Source organism: Nicotiana sylvestris, chromosome 3 (genome assembly GCF_000393655.2).
Source record: "Nicotiana sylvestris chromosome 3, ASM39365v2, whole genome shotgun sequence".
Lineage (NCBI taxonomy): Eukaryota > Viridiplantae > Streptophyta > Magnoliopsida > Solanales > Solanaceae > Nicotiana > Nicotiana sylvestris.
The window spans coordinates 123,110,232-123,133,801 of NC_091059.1; the positions used below are offsets into that span (position 1 = coordinate 123,110,232).

General features: G+C 42.7%; 2 protein-coding genes across 2 annotated transcripts; one reads left to right on the forward strand and one right to left on the reverse strand.

Annotated features, from left to right (window-relative positions):
• The first annotated feature begins 33 nt into the window (after positions 1 to 33).
• Positions 34 to 5,480, forward strand: LOC138887968 (uncharacterized). Its single transcript, XM_070169761.1, has 2 exons — positions 34 to 554; positions 5,399 to 5,480. Exons 1-2 carry the CDS (start codon positions 34 to 36, stop codon positions 5,478 to 5,480), a joined length of 603 nt encoding a protein of 200 aa, XP_070025862.1.
• A 14,498-nt stretch (positions 5,481 to 19,978) lies between these two features.
• Positions 19,979 to 20,329, reverse strand: LOC138887969 (uncharacterized mitochondrial protein AtMg00860-like). The gene has a single exon (XM_070169762.1). It carries the CDS (start codon positions 20,327 to 20,329, stop codon positions 19,979 to 19,981), a length of 351 nt encoding a protein of 116 aa, XP_070025863.1.
• Positions 20,330 to 23,570: the final 3,241 nt, after the last annotated feature.

Genomic DNA, 23,570 nt, shown 5'->3' on the forward strand with positions numbered 1-23,570 from the left:
ATCCATACCGACCATGCCGCATTCTGGTATTTGATGACGAAGAAGGATTCTAAAGCTAGAATGATGTGCTGGGTCTTGTTACTTCAAGAGTTTGATTTGGAGATTATGGACCGGAAGGGTAGTGAAAACCAAGTGGCGGACCATTTGTCCCGCTTGGAGGAGGAGTGGAGGTCTCATGATGGCCTAGAGATCAATGATTCATTTCCTGACGAACAACTCCTTTCGATGTCGATGAATGGTATGCCATGGTTTGTGGACGTCTCTAATTTCCTAGTGACTGGTATAATCCCGTGTGATCTCTCTTCTAACCAAAGGAAGAAGCTCAAGCGGGATAGTTTGGATTTCTATTGGGATGAGCCGTACTTGTTCAAGATTTGCACAGATGGTGTGATCCGAAGGTGTGCCCCAGAGGAAGAGCAATTTAGTATCTTGGAGGCTTGTCATTCCTCTCCCTATGGTGGCCATCATGGTGGAGCAAGGACGGCTTCCCAAGTTCTTAGTTGTGGGTTTTATTGGCCAACTTTGTACAAAGACGCAAGTGAACTTGTGAAGAGGTGTGACGAATGTCAAAGAGCAGGAGGAATTTCGAAGAAAGATGAGATGCTAATAACTAGGGATTTTGACGTGTTTCATGCTCCTTCTTGCTTACGTTTTGATTGTAAATTCTTACAAAATAGTCCCAAAAAGGCTCATAAGTTGTGCTTGATTGCAGGTTTGATCAACAAAGTGACGAGACGTCAAAGATCGGCTAAAAAGGAGTGAAACCTACACAAGTACCAAAGACAAGACAACTCAGGACAAACAGGCCTAGTGCGGCCCCATTACACTTTGTGTGGTCCGCACTAGGGTGATTTAGAGAGCTAGATTTGAAGGCATCAAAGCAGTGCGGCCGCAGTACATATTGTGCGGTCTGCATTGAAGACACCGTGGCTGCACTACCATTTTATGCGATCCGCGGAAGCAAACTTCAGAGAGATATCAAGTGCCAAGGTTCAAGCCAGTGTAGTCCGCAATCCATTCTGCACGGACTGCATTAGAAGCCTCCGCGTCCGCGGTCCATTTTGCACGGTTCACGGAGCCTGGGTTCAGAGAGTTGAAATTTTAGAGTCAAGATCCTAGTACGTCCGCACACCATTTTGTCCAATTTTTCCAACTTAGTATAAATAGAACTTTTTTTCATTTTTAGGGTATCAGCTATTTTCGAACTGAGCTGCGCTCGTGAGAAGACCATCTGTAGCCATTTTGGGCATTTTTACTTAGTTTTTATCATTGAATCTTTGTATTTACCTTAGCAATTAATTAATATGTCTTTATCTTCATCTATTTCTCTGTTTTTCTCTTCAAGCATGAGTAGCTAGACCTATTAGCTAGGGTTGTGGCTCAACCCTAGTGTGGGTAATTGATGGGTATGGTGATTTAGGGCTAGATTGACTATGGGTGTTTGTTATTTGGGTCAATTTTATGATTTAATTTATGAATTGGTGGTTGCAAACACTGGTTTGTGCTAAGTTGACTTGGTTCTTCTTGAGAAAGAGAGTCTAAGTCTCCAAAATTGACCCAAAAAGGAATTGGGATGGACTCAAGAGAATTGATAGTCCCAATTAAAGGGTTAAACCTCGAGAGAGTAATTACCCGACATGAACCCTAGTTGCTTGAACAAATTTGCCTACCCATTTGGTCTTGAGAAAGTCAATTGGGCAAAATCACTCTCTCTACCGAGAGGTGTGAGAATGGGTAAAATCGTGCAGCGGTTATAGCATATTTCCCCAATCATGTCAATCGTTCCTTAGAAGCAATTACCCTTCAATTGGCCACCTAGGAGGATGCCACTACCCTAGTGCCTTTTTATCCATTAGATACAACTTTTAGCAATTCTCGTTTAGCATAATCTAGTTGGAATTATAATTAGTAGTTGATAATAGTAGCTTATTAAAGAAAAGCCCAAAAATGATTGGAAGTGATATTTGGAACAACTACACAATCCCAATCTAAATAGATACTTGACTCCATTCCTAGCTCCCTGGGGAAATCGATCCCGACCCACAAACTGGGTAAAAGCTATTGCGACCCTCTCTTCCTACTTTTTTGTAGTGCGGAGTAGGCAGTGATCAACTTTGGTGCCGTTGTCGGGGAGCTAACGGTTTTGGCTATCCATTTAGTTAGTTTTGTGTATTGTTCTTCTTTCCTTCTTTGTTACTTACTTGTTTGTGTCATTACTCAGGTACCAACATGGCTTTAAACAACGCTAATGACCCTCTTGGAAACATGATAGCGGGGGAGGAAGTAGATGATCTTGAGCAAGATGAGGTGCGTCTTGCACCTCAAGGTCAACGGAGAGGCCGGAATGCCAATGCTAATCCAAATGACAATATTCCAGACCCTCCCCGGTTCCTCTAAGAGTGGCTCCCAGAGTATTACCGAACCAGGGCTACGCAAGTGCAATTGTCCCACCCTGAATCCGGGGGGGGCAACTTTCAGATAACCAATGTGATGTTGACCTTACTTGAGCAATGTGGGTACTTCACGGGCGCTGCAAATCAAAATGCCTACAAACATCTCAAGGGGTTCGTAGATACATGCTGGGGGAGCAAGCAGACGAATGTGTCTGAGGATGCGTTGAGATTGAGACTTTTCCCGTTCTCACTTCGGGGGAAGGCATTAGATTGGCTCGAGAGACTCCCCAACCATTCCATCACAACTTGGGATGAGTTGGCGGATAAGTTTATTGCCAAATTCTTTTCACCGAGTCATATGGCGGCACTTCGAGATGAAATATTGGCCTTCAAGAAAGAGCCAATAGAACCTTTGCATGAAATTTGGGAGCGGTATAGGACGATGGTGAAGGAATGCCCAAATAATGATATGACCGAGGCCATGATCCAACAAACCTTCTACCGGGACATAAATACTACAAATCAATGCATTGTGAACCAACTGGCCGGGGGCAATTTTATGAATCTTTCTTATGATGAGGCATGTGAAGTACTTGATGAAATGGCAGACACTTCTTCAGCATGGCAGAGTAGAGCAAATGTGCTCAAGGTGACCCTACGGTTATCCATTTGCACATGGAATTACATGATCATGGGCAAGCGATAGCTGAGCTTACTACTACTATGAACCAATTGGCTAAGGTGCAGTTGCAACAAGTTCAGAATCCTTGCCAAGTGAATGCCATGGAGGGTGTTAGTATGCTTGTCAACAAGAGAAGGCAAAGGAGGCAACAAAATCAAGGAAATTCTGAGTAATTTGTTGATGAATATGATGGGCGTCAAAATAATGGTTATGATGACCAAAGTGAAGAAGTACAATATGTCAACAACTATCAAGGCAATAGAGGCAACTCTTCAAACCAACAATGGCGACCCCAAGGAAATTGGGGCAATCAACAACAAAGTGGTGGCAATTGGAACAACAATTGGGGTAATCGAAACAACAACCAAGGCAATTGGAATGGAAATAACAACAATTGGGGCAACAACAACAATCAAGGTGGGTGGAACAACAATGGAAACCAAGGCAACCGGGGGCAAGGCTTTCAAAGGCCCCCAATGTACCAACAACCGAACAATGCACCCTCTTTCCCTTCTCAAGGTCCTAGTTCTTCTGGTAATGATATGGGTAGAATTGAAATGATGTTCGAGTAGATGATGAAGAGGAATGCGGATTCTGATGCACAGTTAGCTTCTCACAACACCTCTATTCGAAACTTGGAGGTGCAATTAGTCCAAATCTCTCAGTAATTGAATACTCGCCCGAAGGGTGCTCTACCAAGTGATACAGTACACCCAAAGGGTGGGAACAATCATGTTATGGCAGTCACAACAAGAACTGGGAGAGGCGGTGATGTGAATGCCTCTAAGCAAAAGCAAGTCGTATGATGATGTTGAGTTGGAAGATGACGAAGTCCCTTTGGTAGTTCAAGATATGGTTGATGAAAATGTGAACAATGAAGTGAGGATTGATGTTCAAGAAGTTGAGGTGGAAACCAAAAATGATGTGAACCCGTCTAGGGAACACATAATTGACATGCCGGAGCCAATTGTGCCAAAAGCCAAGGCTCCATTGCCAAGGCCACCTCCACCTTATCCTCAAAGGCTCGCAAAGTAGAAGAATGATAATCAGTTTAAAAAGTTCATTGACATGATGAAGAGGTTATCTATTAATGTGCCTTTGGTGGAGGCACTTGAACAAATGTTGGGTTATGCAAAATTCATGAAAGACTTGGTTACAAAGAAGCGTTCTATGGATTATGAAACTATAAAGATGACTCACCAAGTTAGTGCTATAGTGCATTCAATGGCCCCGAAGCTTGAAGATCCCGGTGCTTTCACCATTACTTGCACCATTAGGAGTGCGGATTTTGCCAAGGCTCTATGTGACTTGGGAGCTAGTATCAATTTAATGCCCTACTCGATTTTCAAAACTTTGGGTATCGGGCAACCTAGGCCAACCTCAATGAAACTTCAAATAGCGGATCAATCAATGAAGCGACCTTTGGGCATTATTGATGATGTGCTTGTCCGGGCGGACAAATTCATTTTGCCGGCCGACTTTGTCATTTAGGATTGTGAAGTGGACTATGAGGTTCCTATTAACTTGGGAAGACCTTTCCTTGCAATAGGGAAGGCATTGGTTGATGTTGAAGCGGGTGAGCTCACTTTCCGAGTGGGAGATGAAAAGGTCGTTTTCCATGTTTGCAAATCTATGAAGCAACCCAATAGCACCAAGGTGTGCTCATTTGTAGACCTTGTCACAACTGTGATTGTGGATGATACCAGTGCTATGATCAATGTGGAGGATCCTCTTAAGGCCGTGCTATTAAATATGGATGTCAATGATGATGCAAGTAGAGTGGAGTGCGTGAATGCCTTACATGGGATGGGCTCTTATTCTTATGAGCCTAGAAAATTGTCTTTGGATCTTGAAAACCGGAAAACTCCACCAACAAAACCATCAATTGAGTAGCCATCGGTGTTGGAGTTGAAATCACTTCCTCCATACCTCAGGTATGAATTCTTGGGCTCAAACTCTACTTTACCAATTATTCTTTCTTCTTGTCTCACTAACATGTAGGTTGAGGCCACTTTGGTGGTGCTTCAAAAGCGGAAAAGGGCAATTGGATGGACTCTAGCTGACATTCGGGGAATAAGCCCCACATTTTGTATGCACAAAATTATCTTGAAGGATGATGCAAAGCCTTCCTTGGAGAATCAAAGAAGATTGAACGAGGCTATGCAAGAAGTGGTGAAGAAAGAGGTGATCAAATGGTTGGATGTCGGGGTTGTGTACCCCATTTCTGATAGCTCATGAACTTCTCCGGTGCAATGTGTACCGAAGAAGGGTGGTATGACTATGGTGACCAATGAAAACAATGAACATATTCCTACTTGGACAGTCACAGGTTGGAGGGTTTGCATGGACTACCTGAATCTAAACAAGGTGACCCGAAAGGACCATTTCCCATTGCTATTCCTTGACCAAATGCTTGATCGTCTCGCAGGGCCATTTCCCGTTTCCCATTGTAATGTTCCGGCGACATTCCAAAAAGATGCATGATGGCTATTTTCACTGACATGGTGGAAGATATATTGGAGGTCTTCATGGATGATTTCAGCGTGGTTGGTGATTCCTTTGAAGAATGTTTGAGAAATTTGGATAGAGTGTTGGCCCGATGTGAAGACACAAACCTCGTAATCAATTGGGAAAAATGCCATTTCATGGTTGAATAGGGTATAGTGTTGGGTCAAAAAATCTCAAAGCATGGAATTGAAGTTGACAAAGCCAAGATAGAGGTGATTTCAAGGCTTCCTCCCCTCATTTCAGTCAAAGGGGTGAGGAGTTTTCTTGGGCACGCGGGTTTTTACCGGAGGTTTATAAAAGATTTTTCAAAAGTGGTACACCCTTATGCAAGTTGCTATAAAAGGATGCAAAGTTTGTGTTTGATGAGGGATGTATGAAAGCATTCGAGCTTCTCAAGCTTAAGTTGACCACTACCCCTATCATTACCTCACAAAATTGGAGCTTGCCTTTCGAGCTCATGTGTGACTCAAGTGACGTTGTGGTTGGGGCTTTTGGGTCAAGGGGTTAACAAGATATTTCATCCAATGTACTACACAAGCAAGACAATAAATGAGGTTCAAAGGAACTATACAGTCACCGAGAAAGAGTTGTTGGCTATAGTGTTTGCAATGGAAAATTTTCGACCACATCTTATGGGGGCCAAAGTTATAGTGCACACTGATCATGTCGCCCTTAGGTATTTGATGACAAAGAAAGACTCCAAGGCAAGATTAATGAGATGGGTGTTACTACTTCAAGAGTTTTATCTAGAAATTGTGGACCGGAAAGGTAGTGAGAATCAAATGGCGGACCACTTTTCCCGTTTGGAGGAGGAGGGGAGGCCTGGTGATGGCCTTGAGATCAATGATTCATTTCCCGACGAACAACTCCTTGTGGTGTCAATGAATGATATGTCATGGTTTGCCAATGTTTCCAATTACCTTGTGACTGGAGTAATCCCGTGTGAGCTCTCTTCTAACCAAAGGAAGAAGCTCAAGCGGGATAGTTTGGATTTCTATTGGGATGAGCCATACTTGTTCAAGATTTGCACGGATGGTGTGATTCGTAGATATGTCCCGGAGGAAGAACAATTGAGTATCTTAGAGGCTTGTCATTCTTCACCCTATGGTAGCCATCATGGTGGGGTGAGGACCGACTTGAAAGTTCTTAGTTATGGATTCTATTGGCCCACCTTGTTCGAAGATGCGGGTACGATTGCCAAAGAGCTGGCGGAATTTCAAAAAGGGATAAGATGCCTCTCAATACCATTCTTGAAGTAGATATCTTTAATGTTAGGGGCATCGATTTCATGGGTCCATTTGTTAGCTCTTGTGGGAATACTTACATTCTCGTGGCGGTTGACTATGTCTCAAAATGGGTTGAAGTCGTGGCTTTGCCTATCAATGAAGCCCGGAGTGTTGTTGCATTTCTTAAAAAGAGCATCTTCACAAGCTTTGGCACTCCTCGTGTGATTATTAGTGATTGGGGGTCTCACTTTTGCAATAAAGCTTTCGACACATTGCTTTCCAAGTACGGTGTCAATCATAAGGTTTCGGCCCCTTATCATCCTCAAGCTAGTGGTCAAGTGGAAGTATTCAACAGAGAAATCAAAAGTATCTTGTTAAAGACGGTCAATGCAAATAGGACCGATTGGTCGAAGAAGTTGGATGACGCTCTATGGGCTTATCGGACGGCTTACAAAACTCCAAATGGGATGTCTCCGTATCGGTTGGTGTTTGGAAAAGTATTCCATCTTCCGGTTGAGTTAGAGCACAAGGCAATGTGGGCTTTGAGGAAGTTGAATCTTGAATGGGATGTTGCAGCTAATCTTCGTGTTGAACAACTCAATGAACTCGATGAATTTAGATTCCATGCCTACTCCAGTTTGTCCTTGTATAAGGACAAGATGAAGTACCTTCATGACAAATATGCTCGTGGAAAGGAGTTCAACTTAGGTAATTTGGTTCTCTTGTTCAACTCCCGGTTACGTCTATTTCCGGGAAAGCTCAAATCCAAATGGAGTGGACCGTTTGAAGTTGTGTTTATGACCCCTTTTGGTGCTCTTGATTTGAAAAACAAAAATGGCGAAGTCTTCAGAGTTAATGGGCACCGGGTCAAGCATTATCTTGGAAAGTTTGATGACAGCCACGTGGTGGCGCTCCTTCATCTGAAGTGATGTGGTGGTAACATGCGTCGTGCCGCGACATTAAATCAGGCGCTTTTTGGGAGGCAACCCATGTGTTTTTCTTCTTGTTTTCTTTGATTTTCTTTGTAGTATAGGATTGATTTTTGGGTTGACTAATTGTGAGATGTTGCAGGGATTGTGTTGAGGCAGTGCAAGACATAGTAAGAAAATGTTCAGTCTCTAAAGTTGCCAGTATGGCCGCACTACACTATGTGCGGTCCGCACTGGTGAAGGCCAAAGTGATACCTCTCTGAAGTTGGCCACTGCAGCCGCACTACACTTTGTGCAGTCCACAGTGGACCACTGCGGCCGCGGTCTGTTTTGTGTGGACCGCAGTGGGATACTGGGCCAAGCTTGATCATAACAGCCCAGTGCGGATCGCAGTCTATTTTGTGTGGTCCGCGCTGGTAAGTGAGGCTGGGCCCCAGGGGCTTTTCTATAAATAAACCCTGGGGACCCCTTTTTTACTCTTTTCGCAAAGATTGAATCTCAGAGCATATTATTACTGTTCACTCCCTGATATTGATCATGAAAACTTGCTTAGCATTGATTAACTTCACTCCACCTTATAATCTGGTAACATTACACTCATTTCTTCCATGTTTAATTTTGTAATTTTGTTCTATTTTCATTTTCCTTTTCTTAGCTTATACTTCATCTTCTTCCTCCGTAATTAGTTCGACTCTAGGATTAGTTTAGTTTAAAGGTTGATTTCTGTGGACTTAGTAGTTTTATGGACTGGGTAAATTGTTTAGGGACAATAATTTAGTGGAAAATTGGACTTTAAGGCAAATCTAAGAACCCTAACTCAGTGCCACTTCTGGGCACGTTGTGCGGACCGCGGTCATTTTTATGGGGTCTGCGGTGCCCTAGTGCGGTCAGCAGTACCACTTTGTGCGGACCGCACTGATGATCTTGTGTCAAGGTGACGCTTTCCCAGTGCGGCCGCGGTACAATTTTGTGCGGGCTGAAATGGTCACATTTAGAGGAAGGGTAGTCTGAACCCCATCCCTGTGCGGACCACGGTCATTATTGTACGGTCCGCGATGGTCCCTCTGCGGCCGCACTCCATTTTGTGCGGTCCACACTGGGCTATTTCTACAACCTGGCTGCAACTTTTCAATTCTGTCTACAATTCTTTCTGCAGAAATGTTGCTCACTGCTTCTATTAATACTAACAATGTGAGATGACTGTGTTTGCAGATAATGGTTAAACAAAGAGGAAAAGGCTCCAAACAACCTGACAGAGGCGATTCCTCCCGGGAAGGGAAGCAGAGATTGGTTAAACTCACTCCCCAGGCTCGTCAAAACATAAAGAAGATGAGAAAGGCAATTAAGGCAGCTGATAGAGCCTGTGATCAGTTGGGGAGTGAGTATCTACCCTCCCAAGATATCTCTTCAGACTCAGTACCAACACATTTCTACTCAAGTTTCAGATTGACAGATGACACTCCTCCACCATCACCCACTTCCCAAGCACCAGGGCATGTTTCTACTGAGTCGTCTGAGGGCTCAGCAGCCGGCAGTGGTGAATACTCCACCTCCCCCACAACTTCATTATCTGGGGAGGGTGCAGACGGAGGTGAGGAGGAAGTGCAAGGGGATGAGGAGATAGCTGAGGGTGGTGAGCCTCAGGTTGGGGGCATTGCCCGAACTAGAAAACCTGAAGTTTGGGAGGATAGGTTCGTGAGCCAGGTGACGTACCACAAATTTAGGGAGTGGTGGCCGGTGAGAAAATTGATATCGGAGCGGAGTTTCATTGACAATGATCTTTTACCCCACAACCCTGACGTGCATAGACAGTTCAGAACGAGAGTAGGTTGGGAGCACTTTTTAGATGAGTGCGTGGATGCCAATGAACACTTAGTCAAAGAGTTCTACTGTAATGTAGCCCACATAGTAAAGGGTTCCAAAGTGACTAAGGTTCGGAACCGCAAGGTGTTGTTTGACGGGAAGTCGCTCAACGAATACCTGGGTTTCAATGAGGAAGATAAGTCTCTTTATATGGCAAAGCTGGAGATGGGTGAGGAGGTCTGTCCATGGTTAGCTCAGTACTTGGCAATCCCAGGTACCGTTCCGGAGTGATTGACTGCTGGGGTCAAAATACTACAGAAGACCCTAAACTTTGAGGCGAGGGGCCGGGAGACATTTGTGTGTAGCCGGTTAGACCCTACTACCCATGACCAGACACTTCCTCTCCACCGGGCTGTTTTGGTTGCTTCCATTATGGCGGGGTACCCCATCAACGTGGGGAATGTGATGCCCCGAATCATTTCTATAGTGGGTGTCGAGAGCGACCGGAACTATCCCTTCCCCAACACCCTTACTATGTACTTCCGGGACTTGCAGGCGGACAAGAGGCCATACGACATCAAGGTCGAGGCGACAGCCCCGTTCTCCTAGTACAGCTTGAAGGGGAATGACAACCCCAAAGACAAGAACTACAAAGCCCATGCTTCTGCCCCAATTGGCCAGCCTAAAGAGCCAGTTGTGGTAGAGACCCCCGCTGAGCCTGCCTCCATTCATACTGAGATACCTCCTGGACCTTCCACATCAGCAGGACCAGAGATCCCATCTACCCGGGCCCATCCCATCACTGCCCACCGGCTGAGCCAAGCCCTTCTGAGTATAAACAACTGGATGTAGACTGCCTCATCCAAGTTGTCCACATTGACTACCATAGTAGAGGCTTAGTCAGCTCCTCCAGTCTCACAGGTGCCCCAGTCGATAGAGGATGCTTTGAAAGAGATACTTGAGAACCAGAAGAAAATTCTCACTACTCAGGAGACATTGACCAAGGCAGTCGATTCACACAGCAAGTCTCTCAAGGAGCTTTCTCGGGAGCATAAGAAACTTAGGAAGACACGGGCCTCTAAGGAGTCTGTGAAGGAGCTGCGGGAAAATGTAGATAGACTGAAGGCAGACCAGCTGCCTTTGGACCTGTTACTCGATGACCCAGTCTCAGCAGCTCATCCACAGCCAGAGCAGAGCTAGAGTCCTCCGAAGAGGAGGAAGATCCCTAGAGTAGATGATGCCATCATCTAGTTAGCGGACCCACCGGAGGCTTCCTCCAGTTAGCAATAGGATGTACCAGTTCCATAGCCTATCGAAGTCCAGGCCCAGGTCCCAGTAGCAGCAGAGCAGACCACCGGGAACCAGTTTTAGGTTCCCGAGCACATAGAGGACCCAGGGACCACCCATGAGCATATGCAGACAGACACGGCTTAGGGAGTCTTCATATCCTTTTTCTATTATTTTTTATGCTTATTTGGATTAGTTGGCATTGGGGACAATGCCAGCTTTTATTTGAGGGGGTGCGCCCTACATTTTTGAATGACTGTATATATTGATTCATTTTATGCTTTCTTGATTTTCACATTTGATCTGTATATAATTTGATATTTAGTTACTTTTATCGCATTTTTCATCTTTCTTTAGGTGTGTATATAAAATTACATCATTGTATATATTCATCCCCATTGTATATTCAAATCCCCTATTGTATATATTCGTTCCATTTTCGCAAAATATTTCTGTTTTTAGCTTCTTATTTATGTTCGCAGCTTTTTTCTTTGTTTTGGACGTTTTCAATAAGCCTTGGGTTTTCTTAATGGCACGGTTCTTTCCAAAGGTGGAGTGTTGTGTGAACCGGGTGGCTTTTCCCAATAATGGATGGCATGACAACCTTCTTAAGGGTTTGAGTCTGTTTTTATTTTTGTTTTTAGTAGTTTATAGTTAAGGATACCTCAAGCAAAGCTTCACTTGGGCCTAACACAGTTGCCTTTGATCCCATGGTCAAAGACAAAATGTTGTGTTTAGGATGGTGAAAGTCGTGACCTAGAGACTCTTGTGTTGACCGATAATCATCAAGTGGTTTTTCGGACCATTGTGTGCTCAAATCGTATCTAAGGTCATTGTGGGCCCTCGACTCTATGTCTTTAGCGATCCTTTAGCTTGTGTGGTGAGAAATTGAATTGCGAGTCCATGTCCCGAGCCAATGATCTAGAAGTTGCCCTGAATGTTTGTTGAGGAGAAATCTTAAGTGAAATTTGACTTGAGACGTGATTATAGGCCCTCCTTGATCCAAATAATAGCCTGAAAAATTCCATAGCCTACCAATGATATGATCCCTAGTTAACCCTTTCGAGCCTTAGACCTTTTTCTTTCAAGAACCATGAGACAAGACTATACCCGTTCTAAAAGATACCCTCTCTTGGCACCCGATCTTTCCTTGAGCATATGGAAAAAGTATAAGTTTGGGGGGAGAGACGAGGGTGGCAACAAAGTGGTAAAAGGCACAAAAATGAAGAAAAAGAAAAGCAAAAGACAAAAAGAATGCTCAATGTCAAAAAGAATAAAAAGGGATTCAAGAAAAACAAAAGAATGAAAGGTATGGAAAGTTGAAAAAGGAGAAACGGTTTGAATTGCATAAGAAAGAGTGACAACGTGTCTCTCTAACCCGTTAAAAGAAGTGAGATGACTCAAATAGTTAAGAGAATGTGTGCCAAATGAATCAAAAGAATTGCTTAAGGGAAGATGGAACCCACTTAGATCAAAATATTTCCTACCCTGAGCCAAAAGCCTTCACAATGACTCCGCAAAAGCCCTATATGATCTTGAGTTGAATGAAGCTTACATTAGTGGATACTTACATAAGGGGCAAGCATATGGTACTTAGAGCCGGACTTGTGACCTTTTCTTGAGAGAGATGAGTGAATTCTCATTAACCTCGATTTGTGTGCCAATATTCTAAAAGGTGAGGTTTTCTTAGGGAGAGTTGAGGATGTGTGAGTTTGGGTTCCACAATGACTAAAGTAGTTGATAGAGTTCTTTGATGTAATAAGTCAACTCTTGATGCTCTTGTGTCACACTTGATCCATGGTTTTTCAAAGGTTAAATGTTGTTAATGATCATTTGTATTGAGGGAAATTGTTAGTCCCAATTGATGCTAGTTGAGGTTACTTTAGGATATCTGAAAATTCTTAGATTTTCCCTTAAGTGGTAGGTCTTATTTTGTTTACTTGAGGACAAGCAAAAGCTTAAGTTTGGGGGAGTTGATAACTAGGGATTTTGACGTGTTTCATGCTCCTTCTTGCTTATGCTTTGATTATAAATTCTTACAAAATAGTCGCAAAAAGGCTCATAAGTTGTGCTTGATTGCAAGTTTGATCAATAAAGTGACGAGACATCAAAGATAGGCTCAAAAGGAGTGAAACCTGCATAAGTACCAAAGAAAAGACAACTCAGGACAAACAGGCCTAATGAGGCCGCACTACACTTTGTGCGGTCCGCACTAGGGAGATTCAGAGAGTTGGATTTGAAGGCATCAAAGATGTGCGGCCGCAGTACATATTGTGTGGTCCGCTCTAAAGACACCGCGGCAACACTACCATTTTATGCGGTCCGCGAAAGCAAACTTTAGAGAGATGTCAAGTGCCAAGGTTCAAGCCTGTGCGGTCCGCAGTCCATTCTGCGTGGACCGCATTGGAAGCCTCCGCGGCCGCGGTCCATTCTGTGCAGTCCGCAGAGCCTGGGTTTAGAGAGTTGAAATTTCAGAGTCAAGAGCCTAATACGGCCGCACACCATTTTGTCCAGATTTTTCAGCTTAGTATAAATAGAACTTTTTTTCATTTTTAGAGTATCAGCTATTTTCTGAACTGAGCTGCGCTCGTGAGAAGACCATCTATAGCCATTTTGCGCATTTTTACTTAGTTTTTATCATTGAATCTTTGTATTTACCTTAGCAATTAATTAATATGTCTTTATCTTCATCTATTTCTCTATTTTTCTCTTCAAGCATGAGTAGCTAGAACTATTAGCTAGGATTGTGGCTTAACCCTAGTGTGGGTAATTGATGGGTATGGTGATTTAGGGCTAGATTAACTATGGTTGTTTGTTATTTGGGTCATTAAACCTCGAGAGACTAATTACCCGACTTGAACCCTAGTTGCTTGAGCAAATTTGCCTACCCATTTGGTCTTGAGAAAGTCAATTGGGCAAAATCACTCTCTCTACCGAGAGGTGTGAGATTGGGTAAAATCGTGCAGCGGTTATAGCATATTTCCCCAATCATGTCAATCGTGCCTTAGAAGCAATTACCCATCAATTGGCCACCTAGGAGGATGTCACTACCCTAGTGCCTTTTTATCCATTAGATACAACTTTTAGCAATTCGCGTTTAGCATAATCTAGTTGCAATTATAATTAGTAGTTGATAATAGTAGCTTATTAAAAAAACAAAAATGATTGGAAGTGATATTTGGAACAACTACACAATCCCAATCTAAATAGATACTCGACTCCATTCCTAGCTCACTGTGGAAATTGATCCCGACCCATAAATCGGGTAAAAGCTATTATGGCCCTCTCTTCCTACTTTTTAGTAGTGCGGAGTAGGCAGTGATCAGATGCCTCTCAATACCATTCTTGAGGTTGATATTTTTTATGTATGGGGCATTGATTTTATGGGCCCGTTTGTTAGCTCGTGTTGGAACACATACATTCTTGTGGCGGTGGACTATGTTTCAAAGTGGGTTGAAGCCGTGGTTTTTCCCAACAATGAGGCCTGGATGTTGTTGCATTTCTCAAAAAGAGCATTTTTACAAGGTTTGGTACTCCTCGTGCAATCATAAGTGATGGGGGGTCTCATTTTTACAATAGAGCTTTTGACACTTTACTTGCAAAGTATGGTGTCAATCACAAAGTTTCTACTCCTTATCATCCTCAAGCAAGTGGCCAAGTAGAAGTCTCAAACAGGGAATCAAGAGTATATTGTCAAAGTCGGTCAATGCAAATAGGACCGATTGGTCAAGGAAGTTGGATGTTGCTCTATGGGCTTATAGGACTGCCTGCAAGACTCCGATTGGTGTCTTCGTATCGGTTGGCATTTGGGAAAGCTTTCCATCTACCAGTTGAGTTAGAGCATAAGGCCATGTGGGCTTTGAGGAAGCTAAATCTTGAATGGGTTATGTTGCAGCCAATCTTCGTGTGGAGCAACTTAATGAACTTGATGAATTTCGATCCCATGCCTACTCCAGTTAACCTGCGTCGTGCCACGACATTAAATCAGGCGCTTCTTAGTAGGAAACCCATATGTTCTTCTTATTTTTCTTTGATTTTCATTGTAGTATAGGATGAATTTTTGGACTGACTGGTTGTGAGATGCCACAGGATTGTGTTGATGCAGTGCAGGACAAAGTGGAAAAATATTGTTCAAGTCTGTGAAGTTTGCAATGCGGACCGCACTACATTTTGTGTGGTCGCAAAGAACTTAGTACGGGGGCACAAAATCAGTGCGGACCGCACTGATGATGGATGAAAAAAATGCCAACTCTCTGAAGTTTTCCATCGCGGCCGCATTACATTTTGTGCAGTCCGCGGTGGACCACTGCGGCCGCAATGGTATTTTGTACGGACCGCAATGGTTGCCTTTCTCAAACTTGTACAATGTTGTGTGGTGCAGACCGAACTACATTTTGTGCGGTCCACGGTGGGTAGGTAAGCTGGGCCACAGGACTTTTTCTATAAATAGTACCTGAGGCCCACCTGTTGAACTTTTCGATCTTTTTACTCTAAAAGCCCTTAAAATCACTGTTCATCAGTAAAATTGCACAAATTCATCTGCATAGTCTCGATTAATCTTCAGTACTTCTCACATCTGGTAACTTTAACTTCTTTTTAGTTGTTTAATTTATTTATTTTCTTTTAGTTTTTATTTTACTAGCTCTTCGTCTACTTTTCCTGTATTTCTTTAAATTTGGTGAGATTAGGTTAGTTACTTTCTTGTTTAAAGTAGGATTAGGCAGTTAAATGACTAGACCAATACTGAGGGACCCTTTAATAGGTGAAAATTTGGACATAAATTGAACATTTCATAAACCCTAGGTTGGTGCTGTGTTTTGTTGCTCAGTGCGGACCACGGTGGAAATTGTGCGGTCCGTAGTGCCCTTGTGCGGTCCCCAATGGAATTTGTGTGGACCGCATTGAAGAATGTTCTGAAACCTTATCATTGAGGACCACGACCGCATTGCATTTTGTGCGGTCTGCGATGCCTCAATGCATACCGCATTGTCATTTTGTGCGGACCGCGATGCCTTTATTCAGAGAGAGGGTAGTCTGAACCCCACCTCTGTGTGACCCACGGTGCCATTTTGTGTGGTCTGCATTGGCCTCTATGCGGCCGCACTGCATTTTATGCAGACCGCATTCTGCAATTTCTACTGTCTGCAACTATTTTTCCTGCAACACTGAATTACATTGATTATATTGATACTAACAAAGTATGATTGAATTTGTTTGCAGACAATGGTGAAACAAAGAGGCAAGGGCGCTAAACAAGCAGGTAGAGGAGAGTCCTCTCGGGGTGGGAAACAAAAGATGATAAAGTTGACCCCCTAAGATCGACAAAACATAAAAAAATACAAGGAAACTCATCAGAGCTACTGATAGGGCTATTGATTGGTTAGGGAGTGAGTACGAGCCCTCCCGAGAGGCATCATCAGATTCAGTGCCAGAGTACATTGCTGACTGGCTAGAAAGAAACAAACTGAGAGACACTCCTCCAGCATCCTCCACTACTCAAGCTTCAGTGCATGTATCTTCTGAGTCGTTTGAGGGCTCAACTGAAGGCAGTGGGGATGAGTACGCCACCTCTCTCATAGCTTCATTATTCGGAAAGGGTGCAGTAGGAGAAGAAGAGGTAGTAGGAGAAGGGGGTTAACCTCAGGTGGGAGGAGTAGCGAGAACTAGAAAACCGGAGGTGTGGCAAGACCATTTTGTGAGTGAGGTGGCCTACCATAAGTTCAGAGAATGGTGGCCTGTGAGAAAATTGATTCTGAAGCGAAGTTTTATGGATAGAGACCTCTTGCCTCACAACCCCAATATGAGAAGACAGTTTAGAGAGAGAGTGGGGTAGGAGTATTTCTTAAGCAACTGTGTGGATGCAAACGAGCACCTGGTCAAAGAATTCTACACCAATGCTGCCCACATCAAGAATGGCACCAAAGTGACTAAGGTAAGAAATTTGAAAGTGTTATTTGATGGGAGAGCAATAAATCACTACTTGGGCTTCAATGAGGAGGATGAATCAATGTATCTAGAGAAGATGGCATTAGGTGCGGCTCATCCTTGGTTGGCACAGTGCTTGGCAATCCCAGGTACCGCCCATGATTGGTTGAATGCAGGAGTGAAGATCTTAAGAAGAAGTTTGAATTTCGAGGCTAAGGGGTGGGAGACATTCGTGTGCAGCAGACTGGACCCTACTACCCACGATAACTCACTCCCTCTTCACCGGGCGGTACTGGTAGCATCAATTATGGCGGGGTACCCGATTAATGTCAGGAATATGATGTCTCGGGTTATTACGCTGGTAGTGAGTGAAGGTGATAGAAACTGCCCCTTCCCCAAATTCTTAACCATGTACTTCAGTGACCTAGAGGTAGATAAGGGGAAATTTGATGTCGAAGTGAAAGCAAGGGCACTGTTCTCATGGTACAGTATGCAGGGTGATGACAACCCTAAAGGTAAGAACTACAAGGGAATAGCCACTACTTCAACTGGCCAGTCTGAAGAGCTAGCAATGGTAGTGGCTCCTACTCAGCCTTTTTCCACCTTAGCGGACATGCCCCCTAGTCCATCCACTTCGGCAGTTCCAGACATACCCTCTACTTCAGCCCACCCAGTGATTGCCCACCGTCTGAGCCAAGCGCTTCTCAGCATCAACAATTGGATTTAGACAGCTTCCTTTAAGTTGTCTGTCCTTACTACTACAGTGGCAGCTCAGTCGGCACCTCCGCCTCCAAAGTTCCCACAGTCTATTAAGGACACCCTCAAGGATATTCTAGACAACTATAAGAAAATCCTTGATACTCAGAAAGTGCTTACGGACGCTGTAAATTCTCATTGGAAAGCTCTAAAGGAGCTTGCTTGGGAGGCCAAGAAGATGAGGAAGACGCGTGCTTCCAAGGAGTCCGTGAAGGAGTTAAGGGTTGAGGTTGACAGGTTGAAGGTAGATCACCTGCCTTTGGACTTATTGCTAGATGTCCCGGTGCCAGCAACCCATCCCCAGCCAGTGCAGTCAGAGAGGCCTCCCAAGAGAAAGAGGGTGATTCCCCGTGTAGATGACACAGTCATACAGTTGGAGGACCCACAGGGAGAGTCCTCTAGCCAGCCCCAGGAGTTAGCCCAGGTCTCGGTCCAGGTCCCAGCAGCAGAGCCACAGGTCATATGGAGCCAGTCTCAGGTTCCCGAGCTTACAGAGGACCTAGGGACAACTCAGGATCCTGTGCAGACAGACGGGCCATAGGGAGTTTATGTATCCTCTTCCCTTTTATTTTTGGTGTTTATTTTGCTTAGTTGGCATTGAGGACAATGTCAGCTTTCATTCGAGGGGGTAGGCCCTACTTTGATTTGTTGGATGACTGTATATATTTGACAGATTTTATGCTTTCTTTATTTTTCATTTTTGGTATGTATATAATTTTAGCACTTCATTACATTTTTCGTACTTTTTATCTTGGGTATGTATATAAAAGTATGTTCCATTGTATATATTCATCTCCCTTATTGTATATTCGACTAAACCCCCTCTTGTAAATATTAATTTTACTTTCCGCAATTTTTTTCTTTCTTAGCTTCTTATTTGTGTTCGTAGCTTCTTGTTTTGGATTTTTGCAATAAGCCTTTGGTTTTCTTAATGTCACGGTTCTTTCCAAAGGTAGAATATGTGTGAACCGGGTGGCTCTTCCCGATGATGGATGGCATGACTACCTTCTTAAGGGTTTGAGTTTGTTTTTCCTTTCTTTTTGCTTTCTAGTAGTTAGTGGTAAGGGTGCCTCAAGCAAAGCTTCAATTGGGCCTAGCACATTTGCCTTTGATCTTATGGTCAAAAAAAAATCGTTGTGTATATTAGGGTGAAAGTTGTAACCTTGAGACTCTTATGTTGGCCGATAATCATCAAGTGATTTTTTGAGACCATTGTGTGCTCAAATCATATCTAAGGTTATTGTGGGCCCCAACTCTGTGTCTTTAGCGATCCCACAGTTTGTGTGGTGAGAAATTTGCATTGCAAGTCCAAGTCCCGAGCCATTGGTCTAGAACTTGCCTTGAATATTTGTTGAGGCGAAATCCTAAGTGAATTCTGACTTGAGACATGATTATAGGCTCTCCTTGATCCAAATGATAGTTTGAATGATAGTTAATCTCCTCTTGGGCTTCGATCACTGGTTCTGAAATTTGGTATTGATCATTGCCTTGATCTTCATAGATATCAAGAGAGAATAAAGTTTCTTCATTAGGTTCATCATCCACAGAGAATATAGATTCAAGGTCCTCCTCTTTTCCAAGATGTATGCCAGTGTAATCTTCAATCTCTTCAAGGAGTTTGACAAATCTTCTTGATTGGAGACAATTTTTTGCAAAATGTCCAATCTTATGGCAAATAAAGCATCTGTTCACCAGATTGCAGAGATTCCTCTGATACCACAGTATAAATACTTTAAGATCTGGTGCAATGTTATCAAAATCCTTGAAGACGTTGCATTTGAATTCCATGAAAATATAATATTGATGGCATAGGTACCAGAAAAATCATAATAGTTCTTGTGGAAAATCCTTAGCTTGAGCTATAAATATATGGTAGAACGGATATTCTGGATTGACCCCATATGGCTTGAGAATGGATCCTCCATATTGTCAGAAAACTTGGAGCTCATAATATGTTCTTCTTTCCATAATAATTGATGGATGAAAGGGATCCATGAGGTAGAACAACTCCAGTGGATGGTCTGTTGGCTTTGATGAACTTGTTCCTGGTATACTTGAAAGCATGAAGATGTGGCTAATTACCTTTTGCTTTGACTTCAGTTTTGCTGGGGAAAATCTTTTTGAGAATTCTTCCGGTCGAGACAGAAAATCTGCGAGAGTATTATCTTTTCCTTTCAGGTGCTTGACTTGAAACTTGTATAAAAAGAACCATTGGGCCCATCTGAGAATCTGAGGATTGTGAATAATTTTTGAATTTAGCTGGATCATCTTTGGGAAGGCCTTCATATCCATCTCTATTAGAAATTCTATATGGATAAGGAAGAAATTGAATTTCTTGATTCCATTATTTACTGCAAGAATGTCCTTGAAAGTGGAGTGATAATGTTGCTCGGAATCTTTGAACTTTCTACTAGCGTATCCGCATATTTTCCTCTGGCCATCTTTTTCTTCAAATAGAACAGCACTCCACTATTCATGGCTGGCATCAGTTTGCAGTATCTTCTTTCCATCTGAAGGGATGTAGAGAGACTTGACATTTTTAGATATCTCTTTTATTTTTTTGACTGCTTCATCCTGTTTCTCTCCCCATGATGGAACATTTTTCTTGAGCATTTCTGTGAGCGGTGAAATGTATATATAGATATTTGGGATAAAATCTCTTACATAATTTATTACACCCAAGAACTGTTGGATCTGCTTTGTTGTGAGGTTGGTATCCAGGAATTTGAGTAATTCCTGACATATATGTGGTCCTGGACTATATTCCCCTTGGGCAAAATGCATTCTGAGAAAATCAATCTCCTTTTGAGCAAGAACCATCTTTTTTGCTGAGAGCATGATTTCGTACTGTGTTACCAATGCCTCAAATTAACGAAGCAAGTTGACATGTTCCTCCAATGTATCACTAAATTACAGGATGTCATCAATTTAAACTAAAAAGGTACGAAGGATGGGTTGGAAGATTTTTATCATGGCCTTTTGGAACAAAGAGGGTGCAGTTTTTAACCCGAAGGGCATGACTTTCCATTGGAAGTGATGATCGGGGATGCAAAATCCCATTTTAGGTCTTTCTTCAGGGTGGATTCCCAATTGCCAAAATCCAAATTTTAAATCAAACTTGGAAAAACATTGGGCTAAGTGGGAGAAAAGAGTGAGTTTATTTGGGATGGGGAATTTATCATCTTGGAGGAAATAGTTGAGTGGCTGGTAATTAATGACTAACCTGAGTTTTCCTCTTGTCTGTTCAGCTCTTTTGTTGACATAAAAAGCTTCGCATGCCCATTGTGAATCTGATGGATCTATCAGATCAAATTCCAAAAGTTCTTCACATTCTTTTTTTGCAAGCTGAAGATGATCTGGATTCATCCCTGAATGGCTGGCTTTTGTTGGATTGATATTTTCATTCTTCTTAAAAGAGAGCTTGATAAAAAACTCTTCGTTTTTCCATAACGGGCATTTCCCTTTCTTTATGAAATCTTTGTGGGATTCACCACATGAATGTTCAATGAGGTTTTGCTCAATCTCTTTTATTTGTTTGTCGTTGGTGATTTGGAATGGCCTTGAAATCTCAGAATAAAGTCTGAACTGCTTTTTAAAAGCTATCCCGTTAGCCTTGATCTGGAGTTGACCTCTAAGTTGTCTGTAAATGACGAATCCAATAATAAGATCCTTTCCTGGTACATCAGATCCTAGCAGCTTGGTTTTGTACTTCAACCCTGGAAAGAACTCGATTGTGACCGGGTGCTTTGTAATGACAGTTGTGGTCAAGATTGCATTTGATGCAGTGTTGAAATCTTTAAAATGCGGCACCCATTGATTTTCAGGGAGAACAGCAGGATTCATGAGTGAAGAAGCAGCTCTGGTGTCGATGAAAGCAATAACTCGAGTTGGTTTATCCCATTTGGATGAATAGACTTTGAGTTCTACTTGAGGAACGACTACGAGAGCATTAATCTCCTCATGGGCTTCGATCACTGGTTCTGAAATTTGGTATTGATCATTGCCTTGATATTCATAGATATCAAGAGAGAATAAAGTTTCTTCATTAGGTTCATCATCCATAGAGAATATAGATTCAAGGTCCTCCTCTTTTCCAAGATGTATGCCAGTGTAATCTTCAATCTCTTCAAGGAGTTTGACAGATCTTCTTGATTGGGGACAATTTTTTGCAAAATGTCCAATCTTATGGCAAATAAAGCATCTGTTCTTCTTGTGAAAATTTCCTGGCCTTCTGCGTCTGAAATATTTTGTGCGTCTCTTGGACCTTGATTTCCCATCTGGAATTCTTAGCCATCTGAACCTCCTGAATTCTCTCCTTCGCCTGGATGTGTGGCAGGAACATCCTGATGTGGTGATTAGATCAGATTTGCAGCAAGCCTTGTCAAGCGCTGGATAATTTGCTTTAGGGCTGAGCGCTTTGTACAAATGTCATCCAATGCGACGAAAATAGCTTGCCTGATGTAACCAATTTGTGGGAATTTTATGGACTGAAACTTATCTTCAATGATGGTCATGGTTCGGCTTGCCAACAACTTTGGAAGGGAAGAGACAAAGGCTTGCTTTAGATTGATGTCTCCTCCGATTTCAAAGTATATCTTCGCCATTTTTTGAAAATGCCTGTCAATGTCATTTCTGTTGAATGACACACACTTCAACTCGAAGAGTTGTCTTTGCATCTTCTCCTGTCTTTGGCTAGTATCTCCGCAGAAAACTTCATGTAGGATCCTGATGTTGAAGGCAAAATCTTGGGAAATAACAAAAGTATTTTTGTCTTGAATTCCAAGCGAGTTCCACCAATCTCTAAGGATTCCTGAGAACCGTGAAGTGAGTTCTTACAAGATGATATACTTTTCTCGTTCCACCAAATTTTTGGTCACCATCCAAGTATAGAAGTCTTGGATCCTTTGAGGCCATTTTGAAACCTTGACGTCATCTAAGGTGAAAGTGTGAAAGCCAGTTCCAACTAGTTTTGACGTCATGGGATCATATCTTCTTTCTGGGATTGGCTCATCTATCATGCCTTTTTGTTCCTCATCTACTTTAGATACTTCTGGGTCCCTTGGCTGGTTTACAAATATTGGGGGATTGTCGTCTTCGGAAGAGTTCGTTGTGGATTCATTGCTTGATTGAGAGCTATCTTCCATTGTTTCATCGTCTGCTGAATTCAGAGATTCCGACCATGGAGTATCTTCTTCTGATATGTATCTTCGCTGGAAGACATAGAGGTCTGGAGACTTCTGGTCAGAAATCATCATATTTTCGGGGTTGGACCCTTTTGAACTTTCTCCTTGGTCTCGCCTTTTCTTGAATTGCTTCTGTGCTGCAAGGGCATCTTTCCTTTCCCAAACCATTTTTGCAATATCAAAATCATGTTCTTCTTTTAAGGGTTAGGTGAAAGAGATCGGATTTTGTGAGGTAGATGGGAAAGTAGAAAAGATGTAGTCTAATTTAGGTGGGGAATATGCTTGTGGAGACATAGGGAAGAAGGTAGGTTTTAAGGGGAAAACTGGGGTTTTTTGTGGCTCAAAATGGTCATTTCTCAGAAATTGAATTTGTTCTTTGATGGAAATCATCTCCTTTTGTTGTTGTTGGAAGAACTGAAAAAGTGAAATTCCTGGTGGACAAATCTCATATTGTAAATTTGTCAATCTTAGTTCCAAGGCTTTGATTAGTCCGGCATGGTGAGACGACGTCTGCTCCATCTTTTTCTCAGTTGTTTCCACTTTGCTCATCATTTTGTTTTGTGTATGGGCCACGTTCTTTATGGTATTGCCTATGTTGTTCAACAGCTTGTTTTGGCAGATGGAGTTTTCTGATTGCCAGTTCATTGTTGCTTCGATGTCACTTGTTGGGGGTTTTTCTCCAGTAGGTAGCACTATGTTTTTCTTGGGAATTTTTGGAGCATGGCTTATACCCTCTTTTTCAAAAGGTTGAAGTGAAGAAAAATCTTGGGTATGACTGGAGCTTGAAGGACTTAGCATGAATATCTGTGATTCTGTGGGATTTATGATTTTTTGAATTGGTAAAGTTTCAGGTTCATGTGGCTTTTTGGATTCTGGGG

What these genes read in the sequence shown, in the direction of transcription:
- LOC138887968 (XM_070169761.1), top strand. Translation starts at nt 34, where the DNA reads ATGACGAAGAAGGATTCTAAAGCTAGAATGATGTGCTGGGTCTTGTTA. An exon ending in GCAAGTGAACTTGTGAAGAG is followed by an intron (nt 555 to 5,398) that starts GTGTGACGAATG and finishes CTACTTGGACAG; the next exon opens with TCACAGGTTGGAGGGTTTGC.
- LOC138887969 (XM_070169762.1), bottom strand. Translation starts at nt 20,329, where the DNA reads ATGGTTCTTGCTCAAAAGGAGATTGATTTTCTCAGAATGCATTTTGCC.